Source organism: Maylandia zebra, linkage group LG14, assembly GCF_041146795.1.
Source record: "Maylandia zebra isolate NMK-2024a linkage group LG14, Mzebra_GT3a, whole genome shotgun sequence".
In the NCBI taxonomy this organism is placed as follows: Eukaryota; Metazoa; Chordata; class Actinopteri; order Cichliformes; family Cichlidae; genus Maylandia; species Maylandia zebra.
The window spans coordinates 27,046,094-27,066,992 of NC_135180.1; the positions used below are offsets into that span (position 1 = coordinate 27,046,094).

Consider the following 20,899-nt stretch of genomic DNA (forward strand, 5'->3'; position numbering starts at 1 on the left):
AAAAGTTGCACTAAATATTTTTTTCCAATGCATAAAATATGAACTATTATCTTCAAACTGCAGTAAATATTGAGCCTAAATAATGGCTGACCAAACTGACATTTCTTTTTTTCAGCATTACATATTTTTAATCAATATTCCTTCATGACTGGGGGACATAATGGAATGACTGTTTTTCAAATGGACAGCAAAACAGTTATGATGACACTGCACACAGTTACAAGCATTACAGGGATCCTTTTGCGCTTCAACAATGGAGAATCTGTATGAGGAAAAACACAAAAAACATCAGGACTTGCATTTTTATACTGAAAAATGTTGCATATTTAAAGGGAAAGAGGCCCATGGGGGGTTTGTTGGCTTTTGTCAAAGCAAAACATTACAGGTACATACAGTTAGAAGAGTGGATTTTCAGAGAAAAGGCTGCGCCCGAGGTGGTAAAGAGTAACTAAGACTATGTAGGCATGACTTCTAGACTTCTCTCGCCTCTTTTCTCAGTTCATACATCTTCAGTTCCTGTAAATCCCTCTCACCATACATGCAAATTGAGGACAAGACATAAGGAGAGAGTTGTCTTTAAAGCTGTGCCAAATAAATAAACTAATAAATAGTTTTTCAAGCCCAACTATATTTTATGATATCAAATGTGATTGGAGTTTAACAGTGTTTCTGAGAACTTGTATGTGGAGCTTCTTTTGATCATATTCACATCAAAATGTCAGGATATCGGATATCAAACCAACTTTTCCTACACCAAATCATCTTTAAAACCTAAAAAAAAAAACTGAGTACTTGTTAGCATGTCTTCTACTTCCTGTCATGGTTTTATGTCTTATCTCGTTTATGCTTCACTGTTTAAAACATAAAGGATGCACCTATACACCCTGCATTAGAGCTCTATTTCAACTGTTCTATTTTATGCAGAGGAAGAATCAAACAATATGTGGATGCGCACGGACCCTGAAGCCGAAAGCTCAGGTTAACAAAGAGACAATGCCACTGTGATGATACCTAACACTGTAGTTTTAGGTTGATCTAGTGCAAAGAAGTCCAACTAGCTTTGTAGTATGCGCCTATGATTGGTTAAGGTGGAGAAGCTGATTGGCCAGCATCTGGTACATTCAGGAAGTAATGATGTATCACCGTTACAAGTTTAGCTGTGAAGCAAACTGGCTGAAGGTGATTTGCAGTTAGATATTTTCTCGAATGCTCCAGATGCAGGAGGTCAGAGTCTAAAGGAGCTGATTTGGTCAGCTAAACCAATGAGCTATTACCACAAAACACATAAAAAATGTTACTGAACTAAGGTGATACATGTGTAAATAGAGACTGTACATACACGTAAATACAGATACACATGTATATACGGTGCAGATATGAACATATGCAAACACAAGCCGGCAACAAATAAAAGACACTAATATAAAGCTTAAAAGACTTTTTAAAAGATGTTTGGTCATACAGCTTTAATACGCAGTGACACTGATTCTTAGGTATAATTCTTTGCAAGCAATTTAACACTTTTCTTTCAAAACGTATTCCTCCCATAGATGTGAAATTGCGTTGGTATTCAGTAACAAAGGACATCGCATGCATTTCCCATCATTTGATATGTGCACTACGAATGGAGGTATTGTCACCATTAGAGGTAACCACTCCCATCAGATGAGCTTTGTTTTATTTGAGGAAAAGGTCACGATTCAGAACAACATGGTACTGATTTACACTAAACGCTTCCATTTAAGACGCCAAGTGGACCAAACAATAGCAGCAAAGTGCCTCCGACAGGGCAGAGCAGAGCAAACAAAGCCCTCACTGTAGGGTTAAGGGTCTAATAGTATTCAAACATAACTTTTTCACATGTGAATAAACATACATGTAATTATTAACATTATAAACGAATGCCTGGATTTTTGTACTATTGTAACAAAAAATTTGTACAATTTTATGACATATTAAAATAAACTTGTGCAATTGGACCTTTCCCTTTCTTTTTGGTTTCAATATACTGGACCAGAGTGATTTAGTGGTTATGTTTTTTCTAAATTTGTGTTAGAAATTTCTGGTTAATTAAATGAAGTGCATCAAATTGTCCAATCAGAGCACTTTCCATGGAACAAGCTCATAACGGTTCAGAAAATATCTTCTGCTCTGTGCTCAGTTTGATGTTTGTCGTGATCTAAAAGTCCTCAACAATGAATTCATCCATTTCAATTAAACCTACATAATAATAATAATGATAATAATGGATACTTTATTGATCCCCATGGGGAAATTACTTGTTTTTCTCTGCATTTGACCCATTCACTCAGTGAAGCAGTGGGCAGCCCACTAAGCAGGCGCCCGGGGAGCAGTGTGTAGGGACGGTACCTTGCTCAGGGGTACCTCAGGGTAGCCGTTAAGTGGATTCGAACCGCCGACCTTCCGATCATGGGGCGACCACTTTACCTACTGAGCTATACATGACCATTTTATGAGTTGTGCAACTTCACACATCACATTCAACACAGATTCTTAGCATCAAAGACTGAGTCAGCTGGCAGATCTACAGAAAAATCTAAAGGAAAGAACACCAGTAATGTTAATTAACTGGTTCGTTTTAAAGCTAATTTTGCTTTTAAAAGAAAAATAAACTTTTGATCTAAAATCAAAAGAGCCAAAAACAAAACTGCAAAAAAAAGAGAAAGAAAATTAGCCTCAAAACATGCTTTGAGCCTAACAATACAGGGCACACAATCTATTATAAATGTGTTAACAATGTTTTTCTTGCATTTATAAAATTATACAACTAAAAATACATTTAAAAAATGCATTACTAAGAAAACAGAACAATTATGAAGTGAAGCAAAAATGTGTATTCAGAGGTTTTGGCCTGTTTTGAAACAGAGTGGCTATAAAGCTTTGAATTCTTGCTGTTATCGCGTAAATTTGTTAGAATTAGTTAGAATCAAAAGGATGCAACTGTGATAAGAAAACATACAGCAGCCTAACGGGTCTAAAAAATGACAATTTTTAAATTTAATTCTGACTGTTTGGAATGGATTCATAATGTGAAGCTTGAATGAATGAATCTGAATGCTCACGACTGAGCCTTCAGAGGGTTAATTTACCCCCAAAATATTGTAAATGTATATATTAACATATATAATACTGTCTATCTTCTACTTTGTTTCCTTTTATGTTTGTGCTGTTATTTACTGCCAAGTACGAAAGCATACCTATGCTACTCAACACAAGTGTCATTGCTTTCCTCCTCTGGCTTCTCACGTGGATGGCAGGTGAAGTTACTATAGTGCTCTCTGACACGTATTTGTTGACCTTTCTCTTGCACAGTCTCTCAGAAGATCCAAATTTCTGTCAAAAACATGAAAAACTGCAAAACAATCTTCAAACAGGTAATGGAAATGTTCACACAACTGAGCAAAAGTTAAAGACATAATATTTTAAAGATCAAAGTCTATGAAGTGAACTTACAGACAGTAACGAGCGACGTTTAGACACCTCACAGAGTCTGGTGACACAAAGCAAATAGAAAGTGGAAACTGTCTCATACTCATTGTCCACCAATCTGAAGGCTTCAAAGGAGAAAAGCGCCTTTTGCGACACCCCATTGATCTCCACCATAGTTTGCGCATCCCGTGTATACCTAGTAAAATAATAAACATGTACTTGAGAAAGCTTGAAATGTGTCAGTGTGTAAATGGGTACATATTACATTTATCTCACTCACCACACAAACAGGCCATAATGGCCGCTTTGCATTGGACTTGGACTTGTTGTTGCAAAGCATCATTCCAGCAGCACATTGAACCTTTGAGAACAAACAGAGAGTTTTTTTTAAAAAAAGACAATTAAAAAAAAAAAGTTATTAATGTAAATTTTAAAACTTGCCTGTCTTTTAGATTGATGGCTTTCACTTCAACATAAATCTTTGTCTTCACTTCAAGTCCTGTTTCTGGGATAGTTAAGATCTCTTGGTACTGTTTGTCCTGTTCCAGGGAAAATTAATAGAGAAAATGAAGTTTTAAAAGTATTTTTTTTAATATTCTAGTTAATTCTAAAAGATTTTAAAGATTACTTTGTAGAGCTGCAGACTCAGCATGTTGAATAATCTACCATCGTTGGATTTTATACTTGAAGTCCCACCAGATCTGCATTCAACCAAATAAACATATTATTTTAGAGTATGACAGATTCAGTTTGCAGGTATTACTCTGTGCGTCACATGGCATACTCACACACTCAGTTTGGTGTTGTTGAACAGATATTTCATCCGGTATGTGCAGGAGAAATTGTACCGGATCTGGGGCCTGTAGGTGATCATGCCCGCAACGCGGTCTATAGAAGTAACAGTGCCAAAGACAGTGACGTACTGGACATATGAGAAGTCTGAAAACTGTCCACTCCTAATATGACTGCTTATCTGTTGATGGAGAAATATGTTTTAGCATGACAGCTTTCAATAAATTTGTTAAAAAATTGAAACTGAAGTAAAAACTATTATATAGGTTACCTCAATATTATTACCGCAGAAAGAGAGAGAATTTGATTTATTGGAAAGCTGAATCTTAATCTTGGTGGGTCAACAGTGAAGTCAGCAGTCCCATAACATTTAGGATTATTTGTCTGATTATTGAGGACCACCCAGGACTCGTTGTAAAAAGCATTGTACATCGGGCAAAGGTAGATGCTCAGGTCTATGTGCTCAGGCCCGCAGGTCACAGATACATCTGAGTTCTCTGGGAGAGGAAAAATAAAAGATTTCAATCAAGTCGGTGGAAGATTGAGAATGGTTTTAAACTAGAGAACTCTCATTATGCTTGCTGCACAAAGCCTACAGTTACCTGATAAACAAACATTTAGCAGCTACAATGCCATATACTTGTTTCTGGAGTTGACAGAAACCCAAAAAGACTGTTAAAACAAAATGAATGGTGGAGTAAGTCTCTACTTTTATTTGTATTTTATGCACAAGACTTGTATCTGCTGTTCTGAGGCATCAAAATATCTGCTGTTGCTGGTCTGTGAATATACGCCGTTTTAAATGACTCTCTCAGAAACATACTCAGTATCCTTCTTCCACACTTAAAATTGTGAATGAAGCGATTTGGGAGATAATAATAATAATAACAATAGTCAGGGATATAGAAAGATGTTTAGATCTATAAGGACGACACAAATATGCAACTTGATAAATGTCAACAAGTATTTATTATTTAACATCAACATATTAGCTCCCTCTGCTGTCTGTTATGCAATAACAGGCAGCAAAAAGAAGAAAAAAACAAACAATGTAGCATGAGCAGCTACTTTTTTCACCATTCTCAACTCAAAAATCATTTAAAAGTTCATTGTCATTGATTTCAAGGTGCCATCATTCCTTATCAATAAGACTCTTGACAACCTGGTTCAAATCATTTATTTGCCATACACAGTTATTTTAAATTATTCTGAGCCCTTATCTCCCCATTAACAAACTATATGATTTATACTGAAGTTGCATGCTTAGATAACCACCGACCACCATGTAATATGTTTGTGAAATGGAAAAGCTACATAGAAATATGAAAAAGACCATGCACTGTTCCTTACTATTGTTCCCCATGACCTGTTTTATTATCTACTGTATAATGACCATGCATTGTAGATGATGAAATACTGCACTAGCAGTTTGGGAGATCGGTAAAAGGACTCCACTCTGAGTCAGAAGATATTAGAACTTTCTCTTTCTGCGCCCGATGTACATCCCAGTGTGAACGGTCAGGGCAGTGCTGAAAATATGGCGAAACACATGATGACAGCCACCAGAGGCCCATTGTAGCTGCCCCCATTATTCACACCTTTGTGAACAGGAAAAGAGAAAAGCATTAAGGTATTAAAACATTGTATATCTAATGAGTCAGCATTGCTTATTACAGACAGAATAAGTAACCCTTTCAGAATAAATTTGTACACACTAACACAGAAATGTCATACGTCAGAATTTTGATCTTCTCCTGTAAAAGTGAATCAAAAGTCATGGTCAGAAATGGATAGATTTCAAGCTTATTGTGCTGTTGAAAAAGAATTGCTTAGTTGCTTTTCTGAAAAAAGTCACACTAGAAAACTGAAAACACACTAGAAATCTCATAAACTGATGCTAGGTGCATTCAGGCTATGCAGGCAGCTTAGCATAAAGCCTGAAAACAGAGGAGAAATAACTTGGTTCAGACTCGACAGGGTAACCAAAATCTACCATCAAAGACTAAGTTTTGATAATTTTTTAAAAAATTGTGTCAGCGTTAATCTCGTTAAAATGACGTTAACGCCATAACCGCATTAACACGGCAAATCTCCGTTAGCGAGTTAGCGCGGACACGGGGCTAACTCGCTAACGGAGATTTGCCGCGTTACCGTCATTTTAACGAGATTAATGCTGACAGCACAATTTTTTTTTACATTGCGCAAAAATATTAATCTATTAATTGTAATTTAATGTAATCCTCTGTTTTCATCCACTAGCTGTATTGTCAGATTTGATCAGGTGAAAAATAATCTTTATTAAGCGGCATAAAAGGATAATAACACAAGAATACATATTTTATTGCAATTTGTTCTAAACACATACCAGTTTTCTGGTTGCCCACGACTATGATGGGAGAGGTGATTGTAGCATTGCTCGACACGGTCTCCACCTCTCTCTTTCTCCTAATTCGGGGGGTGCCACAGTTCTATCGAAAATAAAAAAAGACAAACAAAATACATTTTATTTATCTTAGTAATACAAAAAAAATGAATTCTTTCAAGATGTCTGGTAAAAACAAGTCACTTCCACTCACAGGCAGCAATGAGCTACATGTGGATGTCTCACAGAGTCTGGTGACACAGTGCAGGTAGAAAGCAGAAACTGTCCGATTTTTGTGCTCCACAAATCTGAAGGCCTCAAAGTTGAAGGTCGCAGTATGTGACACTCCGTTTTGTTCCACCACAGTCTGTGCATCCCGTGTACACCTAAAGTGAAACAAAATACATGCACTTGAGAAGGTTTCAGGGGCTCGCTTGAAATGAGTTTCAGTGTATGTCAATGATTAGATGAATTGTGGTTACATTTGTATAACTCACCCCACAAACAGATCATAAGAGGTGCTTTGCGTGGGATATGGACTTGTTGTTGCAAAGCATCTGTCCAGCAGCACATTGAACCTTTGGGGACAGACAGAGATTTTTTTATGGGTCTTTTCTGTTAACGCAGCCAGTCTAATGTAAATAGTTAAAGCTTACTTCTTTGTTAGATTGGTGGCTTTCACTGAAACATAAATCTTCGTCTTCAAGTCAAGTCCTGTTTCTGGGATGGTTAAGATCTGTTGGTACTGTTGATCCTGTTCCACAGAAAAGTAACTGAGTAACTGAGTTTGAAAAGTTTTTTGGTAATCTTCCAAAAGTTTTAAAGGGTCTTACTCTGTAGAGTTGTATACTCAGTGTGCTGAGAAAGGTGCCATTGTTGTCTTTTATGGCCAGAGTCACACCAGATCTGTAGTTGATAAAAAAAGACAATCATATTATGCTTTTATTTCATTTTATTATTATTTTTTATGCTTTTAATATAACAGATACATTTGTGCACATATCTTTTGCATGTGGCATTACATACTCACACAGCCAAGTTTGTGTTGTTGAGCAGATATTGCATGGGGTATTTGCAGGAGAACTTATACAGGATCTGGGGCCTGTAGGTGATCGTGCCCGCAGCGGGGTCTATAGAAGTAACAGTGCCAGAGATGTTGACGAACTGGACATTTGAAAAGTCAGAAAACTGCCCAGTCCCAACTTGAGTGGTTATCTGTTGACAGAGAAGTAGTTTTTAGCTTGACAGCGTACAATAAATGTATTTTAAAAATGTATTATAAATCTGCAGCAAAAAGCTATTGCATAGGTTACCTCAAAATTATTATTGCAGAAAGATAGAGAGGTTGTATTTATGGGAAAGCTGAATCTTAATCTTGGTGGGACGGCAATGAAGTCAGCTGTCCCATAACATCTAGAATTGGTGATCTGATTATTGAGGACCATCAGGGACTCGTTGTAAAAAGCATTGTATATCGGGCAAAGGTAGATGCTCAAGTCCATATTCTCAGTGCCGCAGGTCACGGATATGTCAGAGTTCTCTGGGAGAGGAAAAATAAAAATATTTAGAACAAATTACTGGAAGTTTAAGAGTTTTTTTAAACTGGAGAACATGCTGCAGAAAATGATGATACAAACCTGGAGCTCTGTTTGTAGGACTTAAAGCACAAGCATCTGGTGTCTGAGCATCAGCCCTCAAAATTAGGCCAAGCTGGAATAGAAGAAGGAGCAGCTTCATTGTTCTCAGTGTGGACCTGTGAGAAAACACCAAAACAATGAGAATAAGGCATTCACCATTTTCTTTTAACAAAAAGTGTTTTTGGGAAGAAAAAAAAAACTCTTCAAAAATGGACAGATTTCTTTTCTGTGTCAAAAACAACGGGGTAACCTCCCTCCAGGGCAAAGTTAACAGAGGTATTAGTTTCTTAAGGCTATTGTACAACACACAGTAAGCAGCCACTTGAGAGGAAAAACAGAATAAATTTTCAGTCAAGTTCATTAACATCAAATTGATAGCACATTCATAGTTGAGATGATTAAAAAGTAATTGTATTCTGCATAGACACATTCATCATGCTGTCTCAGTACAAAAACATCTCAAAATACTCACAATACACTCAATATTTCTCAGGTTTAACTTTTACAATTAATATTTTTCTCTGCTAATACATAAAAATATTTTTCCTGATGCAGACACATTAATTTGAATAATTTTCATAAATAGATTTTTTTTTTTTTTTTTTTTAATTGTGAGACTCACCGATAAGCCTTCATCTGGGGTCTTCTTCCTCTCAGCTTCCAGATTCCAGATCCTATTTATACCGTTGTCCCCACAGGGGCGGGTGATGGAAGACAATAGTGTAACCTGAACACTGAGCCTTGAACATGAATATCTTCTTTTTTTCAAATCATTTTGGCTTCTTCTTTTAAAATACATTTTGATCTTGAAGAAAATATCATCAAAGTATTTTTAGGATTGTGTAGAATTGAACATCGAGCTCTGGCTTATTTTGACAACAATAACAAATGGAATACTGCATCTTCAGGCACCATAATGTCAGACTTTTACTTCATTAGCAGTGGCACTATTGCATATTATGCTGCCCTTTAATTTAAGTTCCACATAATAAAGTTAGTCTATTAATTAAAATCATCCGATACACTTTCTTTATTAAAATGTTGACATTTATGCCAAGGAATTATAGTATCACCTATGGTATCACCTTGTGTTCTTGTTATATTAATTTGGTTATTTTATTAATTTCATCTTTTTTTTTATCTGAAGTGAAACATCATATTTAGTTTCATAGCCAAAAAACAAACTGCACTATAGGATTTGGTAGGAGTGTCAACATGTTGTATAAAGACTCATTAAACTGTGCTGTTTAACATAACGTAACATATATGATCTATTTTAAATTAATACATTTATGGATTTGAAAAACACTTAATTGCTGTCTTGGGTATAAGCGGAGTACGTGTTGCCTAGGAAACATATACAAACAAATAACATTCTGTTTTCAAAGGTGTCTGAAAAGCCATGATCAGTGATTTGATCACAAGTTTGTGGAGATCTTATAATGTGATAAAAACAGAAGTAACTGTCGTCAGAGTTTTGTAATGGGTCATTTTTTGTTTTGGCCTCAGGCGCTAAACTGAAAATAGAACGTTCAGCACTGTTGTGTACAGTCTCTAACTTAAAGACACACCTATCTCAGAGGAAAACCAAGGTCTTTTGTGAAGCATCAAGACACGAAAGGGACTCCCGAGTCCCCAAAGAACACCACCATAATACAACATGAAGGGACAACCTGAGAAAGATTACTTTACAGGGATCTTTACAAATGCCGGTTATAATCTCTTCTTTGTTGTGAAAAAAAAAGCATTTGTCTGCAAGCAACACCATCAGTGTTACTCAAGGCATTGCTAGGTGAAAACCTGGACCCCTTGGGAAAAACTATTAACCTGGTTCAGGCCTGTGGCAGATTTGCAATAGGAACTGTCCTCAAAAATAGGTTGTTCTAAAAGAGTGCGATTGTCTGTAAGTCTGTGACACTCAAGTTGTTTCTGTAAAACGGGCTCAGTTTCAGTAATAAAAGTATGATTGCTGTGATACTTGATTATGAAACAAATCTTAATCTGTATCTGATTCTCTAAAAACTAAAAAAAAATACAACAAAGGGACACACTGAAAATGAGCAAACAATATTTTCGGAAGCACAGCCAAGGGATCCCTGGCGATTAGTAACCTGAGGATACATGCTTTATGGGAAAAACAAACAAAGACACATATAGTGCGTTTAGGTGTGACGCATAGATTCTACACCTAGCTTATCATGGACGTATCAGTAGCAGTGCAAGTATGCAGATCATCAGACTTTAAGCGCAGTTTGGATGAAGACCCTTTAGGTGATCACTGATTGTATGTTAGATTAAATTCTGAACAGTATTTTAGGAGTAGTGAGTCAGGTCAGATCAGTAGGATCCATATATGACAGGGTAGTACATACATTTACTAGTATTACCTGGTCAATCAGAGCCTGGGATGTTCACTGATGGTCCGCTTGTTGGTCCACACTTTACCTTTCAGCTTAAACTATGTGTTAGCTGTTGGGAACTTGACAGATTTCTAAAAATCTAAGTCAAAGTTGATTTACTTTCATTTCATATTGTCTTCTTAAATGGGTCAGCCACTATCAGATGGTAAAACTGGGTTTACCGGTGTCACACAATTGCATTTTAAGGCAAATAATACCAATTTAAATGAGCTGGTCTTGATAAAGTTGATCCCAGTGATGAAGTTCACACAGGCTTTGGTTGCAATAATCACATTTAAATTGTTGTAAAATGTGTTTACTTTATATAAGAATGCATTTATACTTCAACTTGGGCTGTAACACATTTCCATTTCCTCTAATACAAAACGCTACATTTGTCATGCTTTTCATGCTTGTTTTTGCTTTAATGGAACAAGCAAGGTATTTTTGTCCACTGGGTCCACACTAATTGTTATTTAACATTCAGATTTATGGTAAAAAAAAATAAATAAATAAATTAAATGTAATGCTTATAATTACTTAGAATGTCTTTTTAACACATGGACTTTGAATTTAAAATATGTCTATGCAGATCACTAAAATATAATCATTTTTCTTTTTGTCAGTGTTATGTGTGAAGTTGTTAACCTTGTCCCAAAGAATTGTATACTGTCCCTAACAGTGCATACCTTGAATTATGTTATAGAAAATATAAGTAAAATATATATGTAACATTACCTTATTTTTGTATAGCTTCTATATCCCATGCTTGTGATACTGATGGAAGCATACGGATACACTTTGTTACAGGCATAAATTTTGTGTAGCTTGTTGCAGGATGTGCCCTAAACAGTCAATGACATACATCCTGGAGGTTATATTGTATAAATATAGAAATGGAAAAAAAAATTATATATTTTATTATGTGTCTGATTTGACATGATTTACATGATTTTCAAAATGCAAATAAATTGATTACTTCTATTTTTAATGACAGTTTCACAGTTTCTATATTTTCTTTATAATTGTAACTTTATAGGGTAAAATTAATCTAAAAGCATTGAATCGTTTAGTACCACACCTACTGACTGCAGTTACTCCCTGCTTTATTGCAAAGCCATGAATATATGCAACACCTGAGCAGTATCATAACATTTTTGTAACACAGGAGGTGTCCTTTTTTTGTTTAAAAGGTCATATCAGAGCACAGCACTACCTCATACTGTACTGGTAAACCAACCCCAGGATTTTTTTACCATTATTTTTTTATAAAGCTTGATTATCTGTGACCCACTTGTGCATTTTTAAGAACTACACCCTGATCTCAGTGTCTGTTCTCACATAAATTTTGGGTGTTGGTTCAGGTTGTGTACTTTAGAGGAAGCCTCCAGCTATGTCCTTAATACTTATTTAGCAATAGCACATAGAGGCGTGGTTAAGCGAATGCTTTCTGGTTCAGTCTGTACTTCACAGACTGCAAAGAGTAACATTCTTTCACTTTCTGATATTTACTTACTAATCGTACTTACTAATTGTACTTACTAATCGTACCACAGCATACTACAATGTTAAAAAACAAACAAAAATAAACTTCTTCCAGAAGAAAAACAAAATGTAATATTAGCATTTAGAGCACCTGGTCTTTATCATTAGTTAATTAGTTAAATACAACCTCAGATTAACATTCAAAATGCCATATTATACTGTCATTATTTTTTTAACAGAAAATAAATCAAAATGCAGAAGCAGTGAGTGGAAAACTACAAGGACACTCTTTCTGCTTCCATTAAGAGAGTCGAATTAAGACAATAAGTAGCAGCTAGATGCCGCGAATCACATGTACTTGATTAATTGAGCATGTGCAAGTACGACCACCTCTATAAAAGCAGGTGTTTTGGCACTTCTTTGGACTAAAGCATTCAGTTGTGTGTTGACTCAATGTCAATGAGGAAAGACATCAGCAATGATCTTAGTTGATAACTGTTGCTTTCCATCAGTATAGGAAGAGTTATAAGGTAATTTTACAGTGAGAGACATTATTCATAAATGAAAAACTTTCAAAACAAATGAAAATTATTCTAGAGTCAAAGGTGAGACCATGTGTCCAACAGCTAAAGCTTGAATGAAATTGAATCACAGACCAAATCTACAACAGAATGTCTGAAAAAGAAAACATCTTCACATTGCTATCAGCTGGGAATTTATCACAATTGTGGTCTTCCTCTCCTTCTTACCCACCACTGTGTCTGGTCGGTTGGAACACCAACAAATCAGAATGTAGTTTGGTTATTATTCTGGCTGATGGTGGTTCTATACACACTACTTGTGCATTTTGGATTAGGGTTTGTTAAATAAATGAATGACATGATGTTATATGTCGTGTTTTGTTTTTACCTCATTTTCAGACATGTCACTGAACCAGAACCTGGCATGTTCAATTCAAAACCTCAGAAATGAATGAGAATGGGTGTGCTTGTTTTTTTTTCTTACCATGACTGTATATACTGTTAAGAGCTGGAAGATAATGTAAAGTCACCATATGTTTTCTATGCAAATGTATAATTTGTAAACTCTACCCACCAGGTGAATATAGTTTTAAAATACTTAGTTTTATGATGATTTTTAATCAAATGATTAAATAGTACTAACTTGATGTCACCTACTTCAAAATTTGTGTGTAAAAATAAATACCTCCCCCTTAACAAACTTAAAAACGGTTACCTTTAATGAGAACTTTAAAAAACTTGAATATGAAATGACACATCACCTCAGAACTTCTTCTAGTTTCTATGTTTTCTGCTGTGTTTTAAGACCATCTGGTCTTGGGTCATAGTATCCACAGGGATTTTCTGCTCAGCTCACAGACTCAGAATAAAAACATTTAAGCCAAAGGTGTCCTGTGTGCACTTTACTGACAGAGTTTCTCATTGTGGTTTATTAGGAAAAGGCTTTTTGGGCAACGGGGGATTTAATAGTGTGAGTGTAAGTCAAGTGGAAAAACTGCCTGTGGAACTGAGTGACAGCTCTTTCGATGAATCCAACATTGCAGTAGGGTGACCAGATCTGAAGACCAGATATGAGTAGTATTATTGTAGTTTATTAGTGCTTTGTATTTTACTTTAATTCAACTTCCTAACTCCCTCTTAAATACATGCAATACTTTGAAGGGTTTGTTATTTTGTTTTTGTTTTTAAGAGCTCATGCAAGACGTTAACTATTCTTAACTATTGCTAATTGCTCTTCTATCAGGTAATCAAGTTCAGGTTTCTGTGACAATCTCATCCATTAACGAGCCACATATTTTTGGCTTATGTAACTGGCTTATATAAACTAGATACAGGACACTGTGTTGTTATGTGGGCAAAGTGGACACATGCCCAGGACCCTGGAGACAATAAGGCCCTCTGATAAGCTGTGCACTCCTCCTGTTCAGATAAGGACTCCAGCACTGAGACCAAACTTATTCTAGTTAAGTAAAACTAAACTAAAACAAGGAGAATGGTCCTCTTGAAATGTTCAAGATGACAGGAAAATAATTAAGGACAACATTTTAAGGGGCACCTGTCACTTATGGACATTGAAACTGAACTATGTGGCAGCTGGACTTTAGGAACTATTATATTTTAATTATTAAAAATTCTTGCTATGCACATGCATACTATTTACATAAAATACCACAACCACAGCCTAGACTCCTAAAACAAATGCTTTCAAAAGCTTGGAAAAAAAGACAGTCAAGGTTGATGTATTTCTGAGGTCACTTGGGAAATCATTCCAGAATCTTGGTGCAAGGTCAGCAAAGATGCCCCTTTTGAAATAAGCTTGGGCTGCAGGTCTAGAATGATTGGGAAGCAGACTTTAATGATCCTGTGGCAGCAGGTGCAAAACCAATTAAAACTTTAAATACAGTGCCAAAAAGACGCCAAAAGATTTTTAAAATGTATTTGACTCCTTCAGGTTTATGTAATGTTCTGATTCTAAATGTATATATATATAATAAACATTATGAGCTGCAAGCATAATCGTATTACTGTATTGTGTAATTGTACTGGTGTATGTATAGGTTGCATTGTGTTGCATGTTCTGTGTCTGTGGTTATGAGAGGGGAAAGAAATGTTGCCCTTGTCATGTAGCATATATACACATTGTACTTTGGGGGAAAATTTGTCCCCCAAAGTTGACATTGAGTGATGATGAGCAGGTATTGATGTTTCTAAACAGCAAAATTAAGAAAAAGAGAATGCAGCAGCAGGGGAAATTCATTGTTTCATCCAGGAGTTGAAGCTGTATCACAGCAGATTTCATACATATATCAGTATGCCAGTGGGGTAGTTTGAACTCTTGGTGGCAGAGTGGGGACCACATCTGAGGAGGCAGAAATAACTTCAGAGCGCCTATTCATCTGGAGCAGTAGAGGTGGATGGATTGATCAATTGTCAATATTGTTGTTATTTAGTGGTCATTAAAATGTCTATAGAATCTAAAAAACTGATGATGATTCATTTCATAAGTCATGACACATTGTTCTCTACATAAGCTACTTTTATAAGTTAGAAGTATCCGTATTGGTATTGGCAATACTGGCCAAGTATTCGCTTAGTATCAGATCGCAGTAGCGCACCACTACAGAGCAGTGCCTAGCTGTGCGTCTGAGGTAAAATGGTAGTATTTCACAATTTGTGTATATAGTACTGGTGTGCTTTTTGAGCAACAAGTGCACTTGTTGCCTAATGTCTAATAAACTATGCTTCCTATGATGTAACTGGAAACTCCTTTTAACCCTTTGCTGTAACCTTCCACACAACCTGAAGAGTACCTCCTCATGAGTCAATGACAGCTTTCCTTGAGAAGTCTAAATCAAGTTTAATGCAATGGTCTGGTCAGATCTGTTTTTTAGGATCTAAAAATTAAGCTTGCTTTGAAAAGTTAAATGCTGCAAAATCAACCAGTGAAATTAAGCAGTTGGTGTGAATGGCTGAATTAGGTATAACTGAATCCAAGAAATATTTGTAACGCCGAAAAGATTTTATAATGACACAAAGACTACAGATAGCAAATTTTCCACAATGAACAAAGAGGGAAAAGCTGCCTACAAGGTCACTTTTGCCCAGGTCGCCATATCAGGTAACTCACTCAATCAAAATAACTCCTTCAGGAGTACCTGAGGCGGGAACCTGTGGAATAATCCAGAAACTGTTTGGCACTGCTGGATCATTCTCCTCAGTGAGTTTGCTAGTAATTGCTAGAAACGAAACTTCAACTTTAGTTTTTTTTTTTCATTCTCTGTATTTTCCTGATAGCAACTGCTTTGGAAATCTGCTGACGGTATTTTTAATTGGACCGCTGGTCGAGGCAGTTGAAACTGACGGGAGAGGATTGGCCAGCATCGCTCCTCCTGTGTTCTAGAGAGTTCGGAGTGGGAATGATATTGAGGAGGTCCGGCCGCTCCCACACACATACACACACACTACTGACTGATACCGGGGATCAGGACCCGTCACACCCAGTCACTCAGGGCAAAGGCAACCTGCGCCACAGTAGGAAAACAACAGAGGTGAGTATAGAGAGGAGAAGCGTGTGGCATGCTGACGTCAAGTGGTTAGCGTCACGTTAACATCATTAACGGCTGCAGTGTTTTAAGGTAACATCTAAGCTAGTTGGTGCTTTTTTTTGCTGTTGTTTTGTTATTAGGTTTATCTTACTGCCACACATCCTTAAGTATGCATGTTAAGTGTAGCTTAACCGATAAGATGCTTGACAGTTAAAATGACAAACAACAGGTAGAAACTGCTACTGCTGCTGCATGTTCCGTCTTACTCAAAACGGTCGGGATGAAGTTTCTAATATGCGTTAAAGTTACATAAAGTGGGAAGAAAGATCCAGAAAGTTCGCAGGCTTCTGAAGAATGAAAGGGCACGCCCACTCGCACTGCTGCTGATAGACTGGCATGTACTTGCTGCTGCACAGTCACTCTTTCCCATCATCACTCCCAAAACAAATGCAATGCAGTGTCCATAAACAGTGTTAGCGAAGCACATCAGTATAAACAAGAGTCAGTGCAATTTGCAAATAAAGTTGCTTTGCATTATCCAAAGCAAGCACCTGTATAAGTTGTCATATTTTGCAAATTAAGAATGCAAGCTAAAACCTACCCGTCATTATCTTTATCAATATAGGAATGTTCATGCGGACTGTAATAAAGCATAGCTAAAATCAACCCACTGTTAACCACAGTCCAAATATATTTATATATCAATCAGCTCTACTTTTTGCTAACCCAAGCCATAAAGCCCTGGCTCTTATCAAACTGCCAGTCTCCACATTTCTGCTGCACCACTACTGGCAGCATGCCCCACAGGAGGAACCCAGCCACCCACTGGCATGAAAAGTTTGTTATAATGACCTCCCATGTGGTTTAAGATTAGGGTATCATTACAGTGTGTTGGTAATCTGCTACTGTAGCAACAGTAAACATGGCTTTTCCTATTTAGCTGTTTTCCCAACATTTTCCACATAGTTTCACTCAGAAATGTATTGATAGAGAATCCCTTTTGTAGTTTATATTTTTGAGATTATAAAACAGAATATAGAATATTAGTGTCTTGTAATGGCCACTAGAGGTGATTTTGGATGGCGCATTCTTGTTAGACCAACAGCAGTCTGCACACTAAAAACACAGAGATAAAAATTTTGATTTTGATTATAGGTGTCCAAATACCTTATTCTTGGAAGAGGCCCATGCTTTCCTGTCGTTCCTTGTTAATGTAATAAAGGCACTTAATACCAAGTTCTCAGAAAGGAGGAGGCCTAGTAACAGGTGTGGTGGACTTAACTTTCACTGAAACCATTTGTTTGAACAGCTCAGACTCTGATAATAGCCTCATTACCCCATACTACAAGAGTGCATCATGGTATCCCCACCCCACCAGTGCTTAGAGCTTAAGTTACTCATCTGCCACATATCCACACTGTCACTTTAGTGCCAGTCTGTGATTAACAACTATAAATAATGATCTTATTCTCAGGAACCATGTCCAAGGGACCAGCAGTTGGTATTGACCTGGGCACTACCTACTCCTGTGTAGGAGTTTTTCAGCATGGCAAAGTGGAAATCATTGCCAATGACCAGGGAAACAGGACTACACCCAGCTATGTTGCATTCACTGACACAGAGAGGCTGATTGGGGATGCAGCCAAGAACCAAGTGGCCTTGAACCCAAACAACACAATATTTGGTATGCTTTTTTCCCCCTAGAAAATTCAAGAATAGAAGATGAGCTTTGATGTTTCTGCGTATTAATCCTTTATTGCTTCCCAGATGCCAAACGTCTCATTGGACGCCGGTTTGATGACAGCGTTGTCCAGTCAGACATGAAACATTGGCCCTTTACAGTGATCAATGATGCTTCACGGCCCAAAGTAAAGGTGGAATACAAGGGTGAGGCCAAGACGTTTTACCCAGAGGAGATCTCCTCCATGGTGCTGCTTAAAATGAAGGAGATTGCAGAAGCATACCTTGGCAAGGTACTTCTGAGCAAAAAGATTTATAATCTTTTATTTTAAGTCTCTCTTTCCCAGCAAGACACAGAAATGTCAACAGCAGACTTCACTGCTTGTGTCATGTTTACTTTTACAGCCTAGATACCTCCTGGTTTAAAATCAACTAAAAAAAACCTGCTCATCACAGTTCTCATTGATATTCTTATTAAAATTTCCAGACGGTAACAAGTGTCGTAGTGACTGTGCCTGCCTACTTCAACGACTCTCAGCGCCAGGCCACCAAAGATGCAGGGACCATTTCTGGGCTTAATGTCCTTCGTATCATCAATGAGCCCACCGCTGCTGCCATTGCCTATGGCCTGGACAAAAAGGTATGCTAGAGTTTTTTGATGTTGTGTAGAAAGCCCTAAAGTTTGTCTGAATAAAAAAAATAAAAATGTAGTAAATCCACAATCTACAAATTACGATTAAATGCTACATTTTTAGGTTGGATCAGAGAGAAATGTTCTCATCTTCGATCTGGGCGGCGGCACATTTGACGTCTCGATCCTGACAATTGAAGACGGCATCTTTGAAGTGAAGTCCACAGCGGGTGACACTCACTTGGGCGGTGAAGACTTTGACAACCGCATGGTGAACCACTTCATCTCCGAGTTCAAACGCAAGTACAAAAAAGACATTAGCGACAACAAGAGGGCGGTGCGTCGTCTGCGCACGGCATGTGAGAGGGCCAAGCGCACCCTGTCATCCAGCACTCAGGCTAGCATTGAAATTGACTCTCTGTACGAGGGCATCGATTTCTACACCTCCATCACCAGAGCCCGGTTTGAGGAGCTGAACGCAGATCTGTTCCGAGGAACCCTGGAGCCTGTGGAAAAGGCTCTCCGTGATGCCAAGATGGATAAGGCCCAAATCCATGACATTGTGCTAGTGGGGGGTTCTACTCGTATTCCTAAGATCCAGAAGCTCTTGCAAGATTTCTTCAATGGGAAGGAACTCAATAAGAGCATTAACCCTGATGAGGCAGTGGCCTACGGTGCAGGTATGGCCCCTGTGTGCTTAGAAATAGAACAACAACTGTCTTGCACTACAGAGCTACTAATGAGCAACATTTTAAAACTTGATTTCACTTTTCTTTTTTCTTTTTTTTTCTGCAGCTGTGCAGGCAGCCATCTTGGCAGGTGACAAATCTGAGAATGTGCAGGATCTCCTGCTGCTGGATGTGACCCCCTTGTCTCTGGGCATCGAGACTGCTGGAGGAGTCATGACTGTGCTGATCAAGAGAAACACCACAATCCCCACAAAGCAGACCCAAACCTTTACCACCTATTCAGACAACCAGCCTGGTGTGCTCATTCAGGTAAAACTACAACCTCAGTCCCCTCTTCCATTTGTTTACTAAAATGTAAGACTGAAACATTGAAAATGCTTTTTTGATGTTTTGTCATCAGGTGTTTGAGGGTGAAAGAGCGATGACAAAAGACAACAACCTCTTGGGGAAATTTGAGCTCACCGGAATCCCGCCAGCCCCACGTGGGGTTCCACAGATTGAGGTGACATTCGATATCGACGCCAACGGCATTATGAATGTGTCTGCAGTCGACAAGAGCACCGGCAAGGAGAACAAGATCACAATCACCAATGACAAAGGTAACTAGGAAGTGAACTGTATCCAGATTGTGAAAATCGAGTTCTTTGCATTTAAGCCATCTTATTGCTCTGCTACTCAGGTCGCTTGAGCAAAGAGGACATCGAGCGCATGGTCCAGGAAGCTGAGAAGTACAAAGCTGAGGACGACGTGCAAAGACAGAAGGTCTCTGCCAAGAACGGTCTGGAGTCTTATGCCTTCAACATGAAGTCCGCTGTGGAGGATGAGAAGCTAAAGGGCAAGATCAGCGACGAAGACAAACAGAAGATTTTGGATAAATGTAACGAGGTCATCAGCTGGCTGGATAGAAACCAGGTATGAGTTTGTGCTGAACTGTGATTAGAAACCTTGAAAACAAATGCTCAGAATAAACTTGCATTTGACTCCCTCTTGTTACTTCTCTACAGACGGCAGAAAAAGATGAGTTTGAACATCAGCAGAAAGAGCTGGAGAAGCTGTGCAACCCCATCATGACCAAGCTGTACCAAAGTGCAGGTGGGGTTCCAGGGGGCATGCCCGGCGGCTTCCCCGGGGGTGGTGCTGCTCCTGGAGGAGGAGGATCCTCCGGCCCCACCATCGAGGAGGTCGACTAAGCCGCAGCTTGAACAGATGTGCATGAGCCTGTTCCCTTTGTTCTTGAAACATTCGTGTGAGAGTAACACCATTCATGTTATCGCAGTATTATGTAAATACTCAAAACCATTAACTTCCATTCTCTGTTGACTGTTTTGACTTTTTTCTTCTTCTTCTTAACTTTGTTTTGTATGCCAAGCTTAAGGCTGTATCTGCACTGTGACTTTATTGATTAACAGTTTCTCTTGGAAGTGAAGTTCCTTTGAGTTTAGTTCACATTTGCATTCCCAGTGTTTTTCTGGGTTGATATATGAAGCTAAAACTGTTGTTTATTGCACAACGATTAGCTAAATTAAACCAAATGAAATATTTTCATGATTTCCGAGTCATTTATTTATTGCCTCAAAGCTTTTCTGTGAAATTGAGCAGCACTATGGAGTGTTTTCTCAGGCATGGCTTTCAGCCTGCACGTTTAAATCTGAAACTGCATCAAAGCCGATGACTAAGCAGACATGCTTGTAGTTTTTCAAGGCTTCCT

The 20,899-nt window shown here is 37.9% G+C and overlaps 2 protein-coding genes across 2 annotated transcripts; one reads left to right on the forward strand and one right to left on the reverse strand.

Moving 5' to 3' along the window:
* Window positions 1-5,204: 5,204 nt before the first annotated feature.
* On the reverse strand, window positions 5,205-8,949 carry LOC101480410 (zona pellucida-like domain-containing protein 1). Its single transcript, XM_004558113.3, has 10 exons — window positions 8,864-8,949; window positions 8,242-8,357; window positions 7,918-8,144; window positions 7,635-7,819; window positions 7,438-7,510; window positions 7,261-7,358; window positions 7,102-7,182; window positions 6,819-6,990; window positions 6,608-6,710; window positions 5,205-5,840 (listed from the first exon to the last, which is right to left on the reverse strand). Exons 1-10 carry the CDS (start codon window positions 8,875-8,877, stop codon window positions 5,761-5,763), a joined length of 1,149 nt encoding a protein of 382 aa, XP_004558170.1. The 5' UTR covers window positions 8,878-8,949; the 3' UTR covers window positions 5,205-5,760.
* A 6,899-nt stretch (window positions 8,950-15,848) lies between these two features.
* hspa8b (heat shock protein family A (Hsp70) member 8b) lies at window positions 15,849-20,732 on the forward strand. The gene is made up of 9 exons (XM_004558114.5): window positions 15,849-16,194; window positions 17,666-17,875; window positions 17,959-18,164; window positions 18,359-18,511; window positions 18,627-19,182; window positions 19,298-19,500; window positions 19,592-19,790; window positions 19,871-20,103; window positions 20,196-20,732. Exons 2-9 carry the CDS (start codon window positions 17,671-17,673, stop codon window positions 20,379-20,381), a joined length of 1,941 nt encoding a protein of 646 aa, XP_004558171.1. The 5' UTR covers window positions 15,849-16,194; window positions 17,666-17,670; the 3' UTR covers window positions 20,382-20,732.
* Window positions 20,733-20,899: the final 167 nt, after the last annotated feature.

Coding starts and splice junctions, on each gene's coding strand:
- LOC101480410 (XM_004558113.3), bottom strand. Junction 7,359..7,437: donor TGAGTATACAACTCTACAGA/GTAAGACCCTTT, acceptor TCTGTGGAACAG/GATCAACAGTACCAACAGAT. Junction 6,711..6,818: donor CATGTAGCTCATTGCTGCCT/GTGAGTGGAAGT, acceptor TATTTTCGATAG/AACTGTGGCACCCCCCGAAT.
- hspa8b (XM_004558114.5), top strand. CDS start 17,671: ATGTCCAAGGGACCAGCAGTTGGTATTGACCTGGGCACTACCTACTCC. Junction 19,501..19,591: donor AGCCTGGTGTGCTCATTCAG/GTAAAACTACAA, acceptor TTTTGTCATCAG/GTGTTTGAGGGTGAAAGAGC. Junction 19,791..19,870: donor CACAATCACCAATGACAAAG/GTAACTAGGAAG, acceptor TCTGCTACTCAG/GTCGCTTGAGCAAAGAGGAC.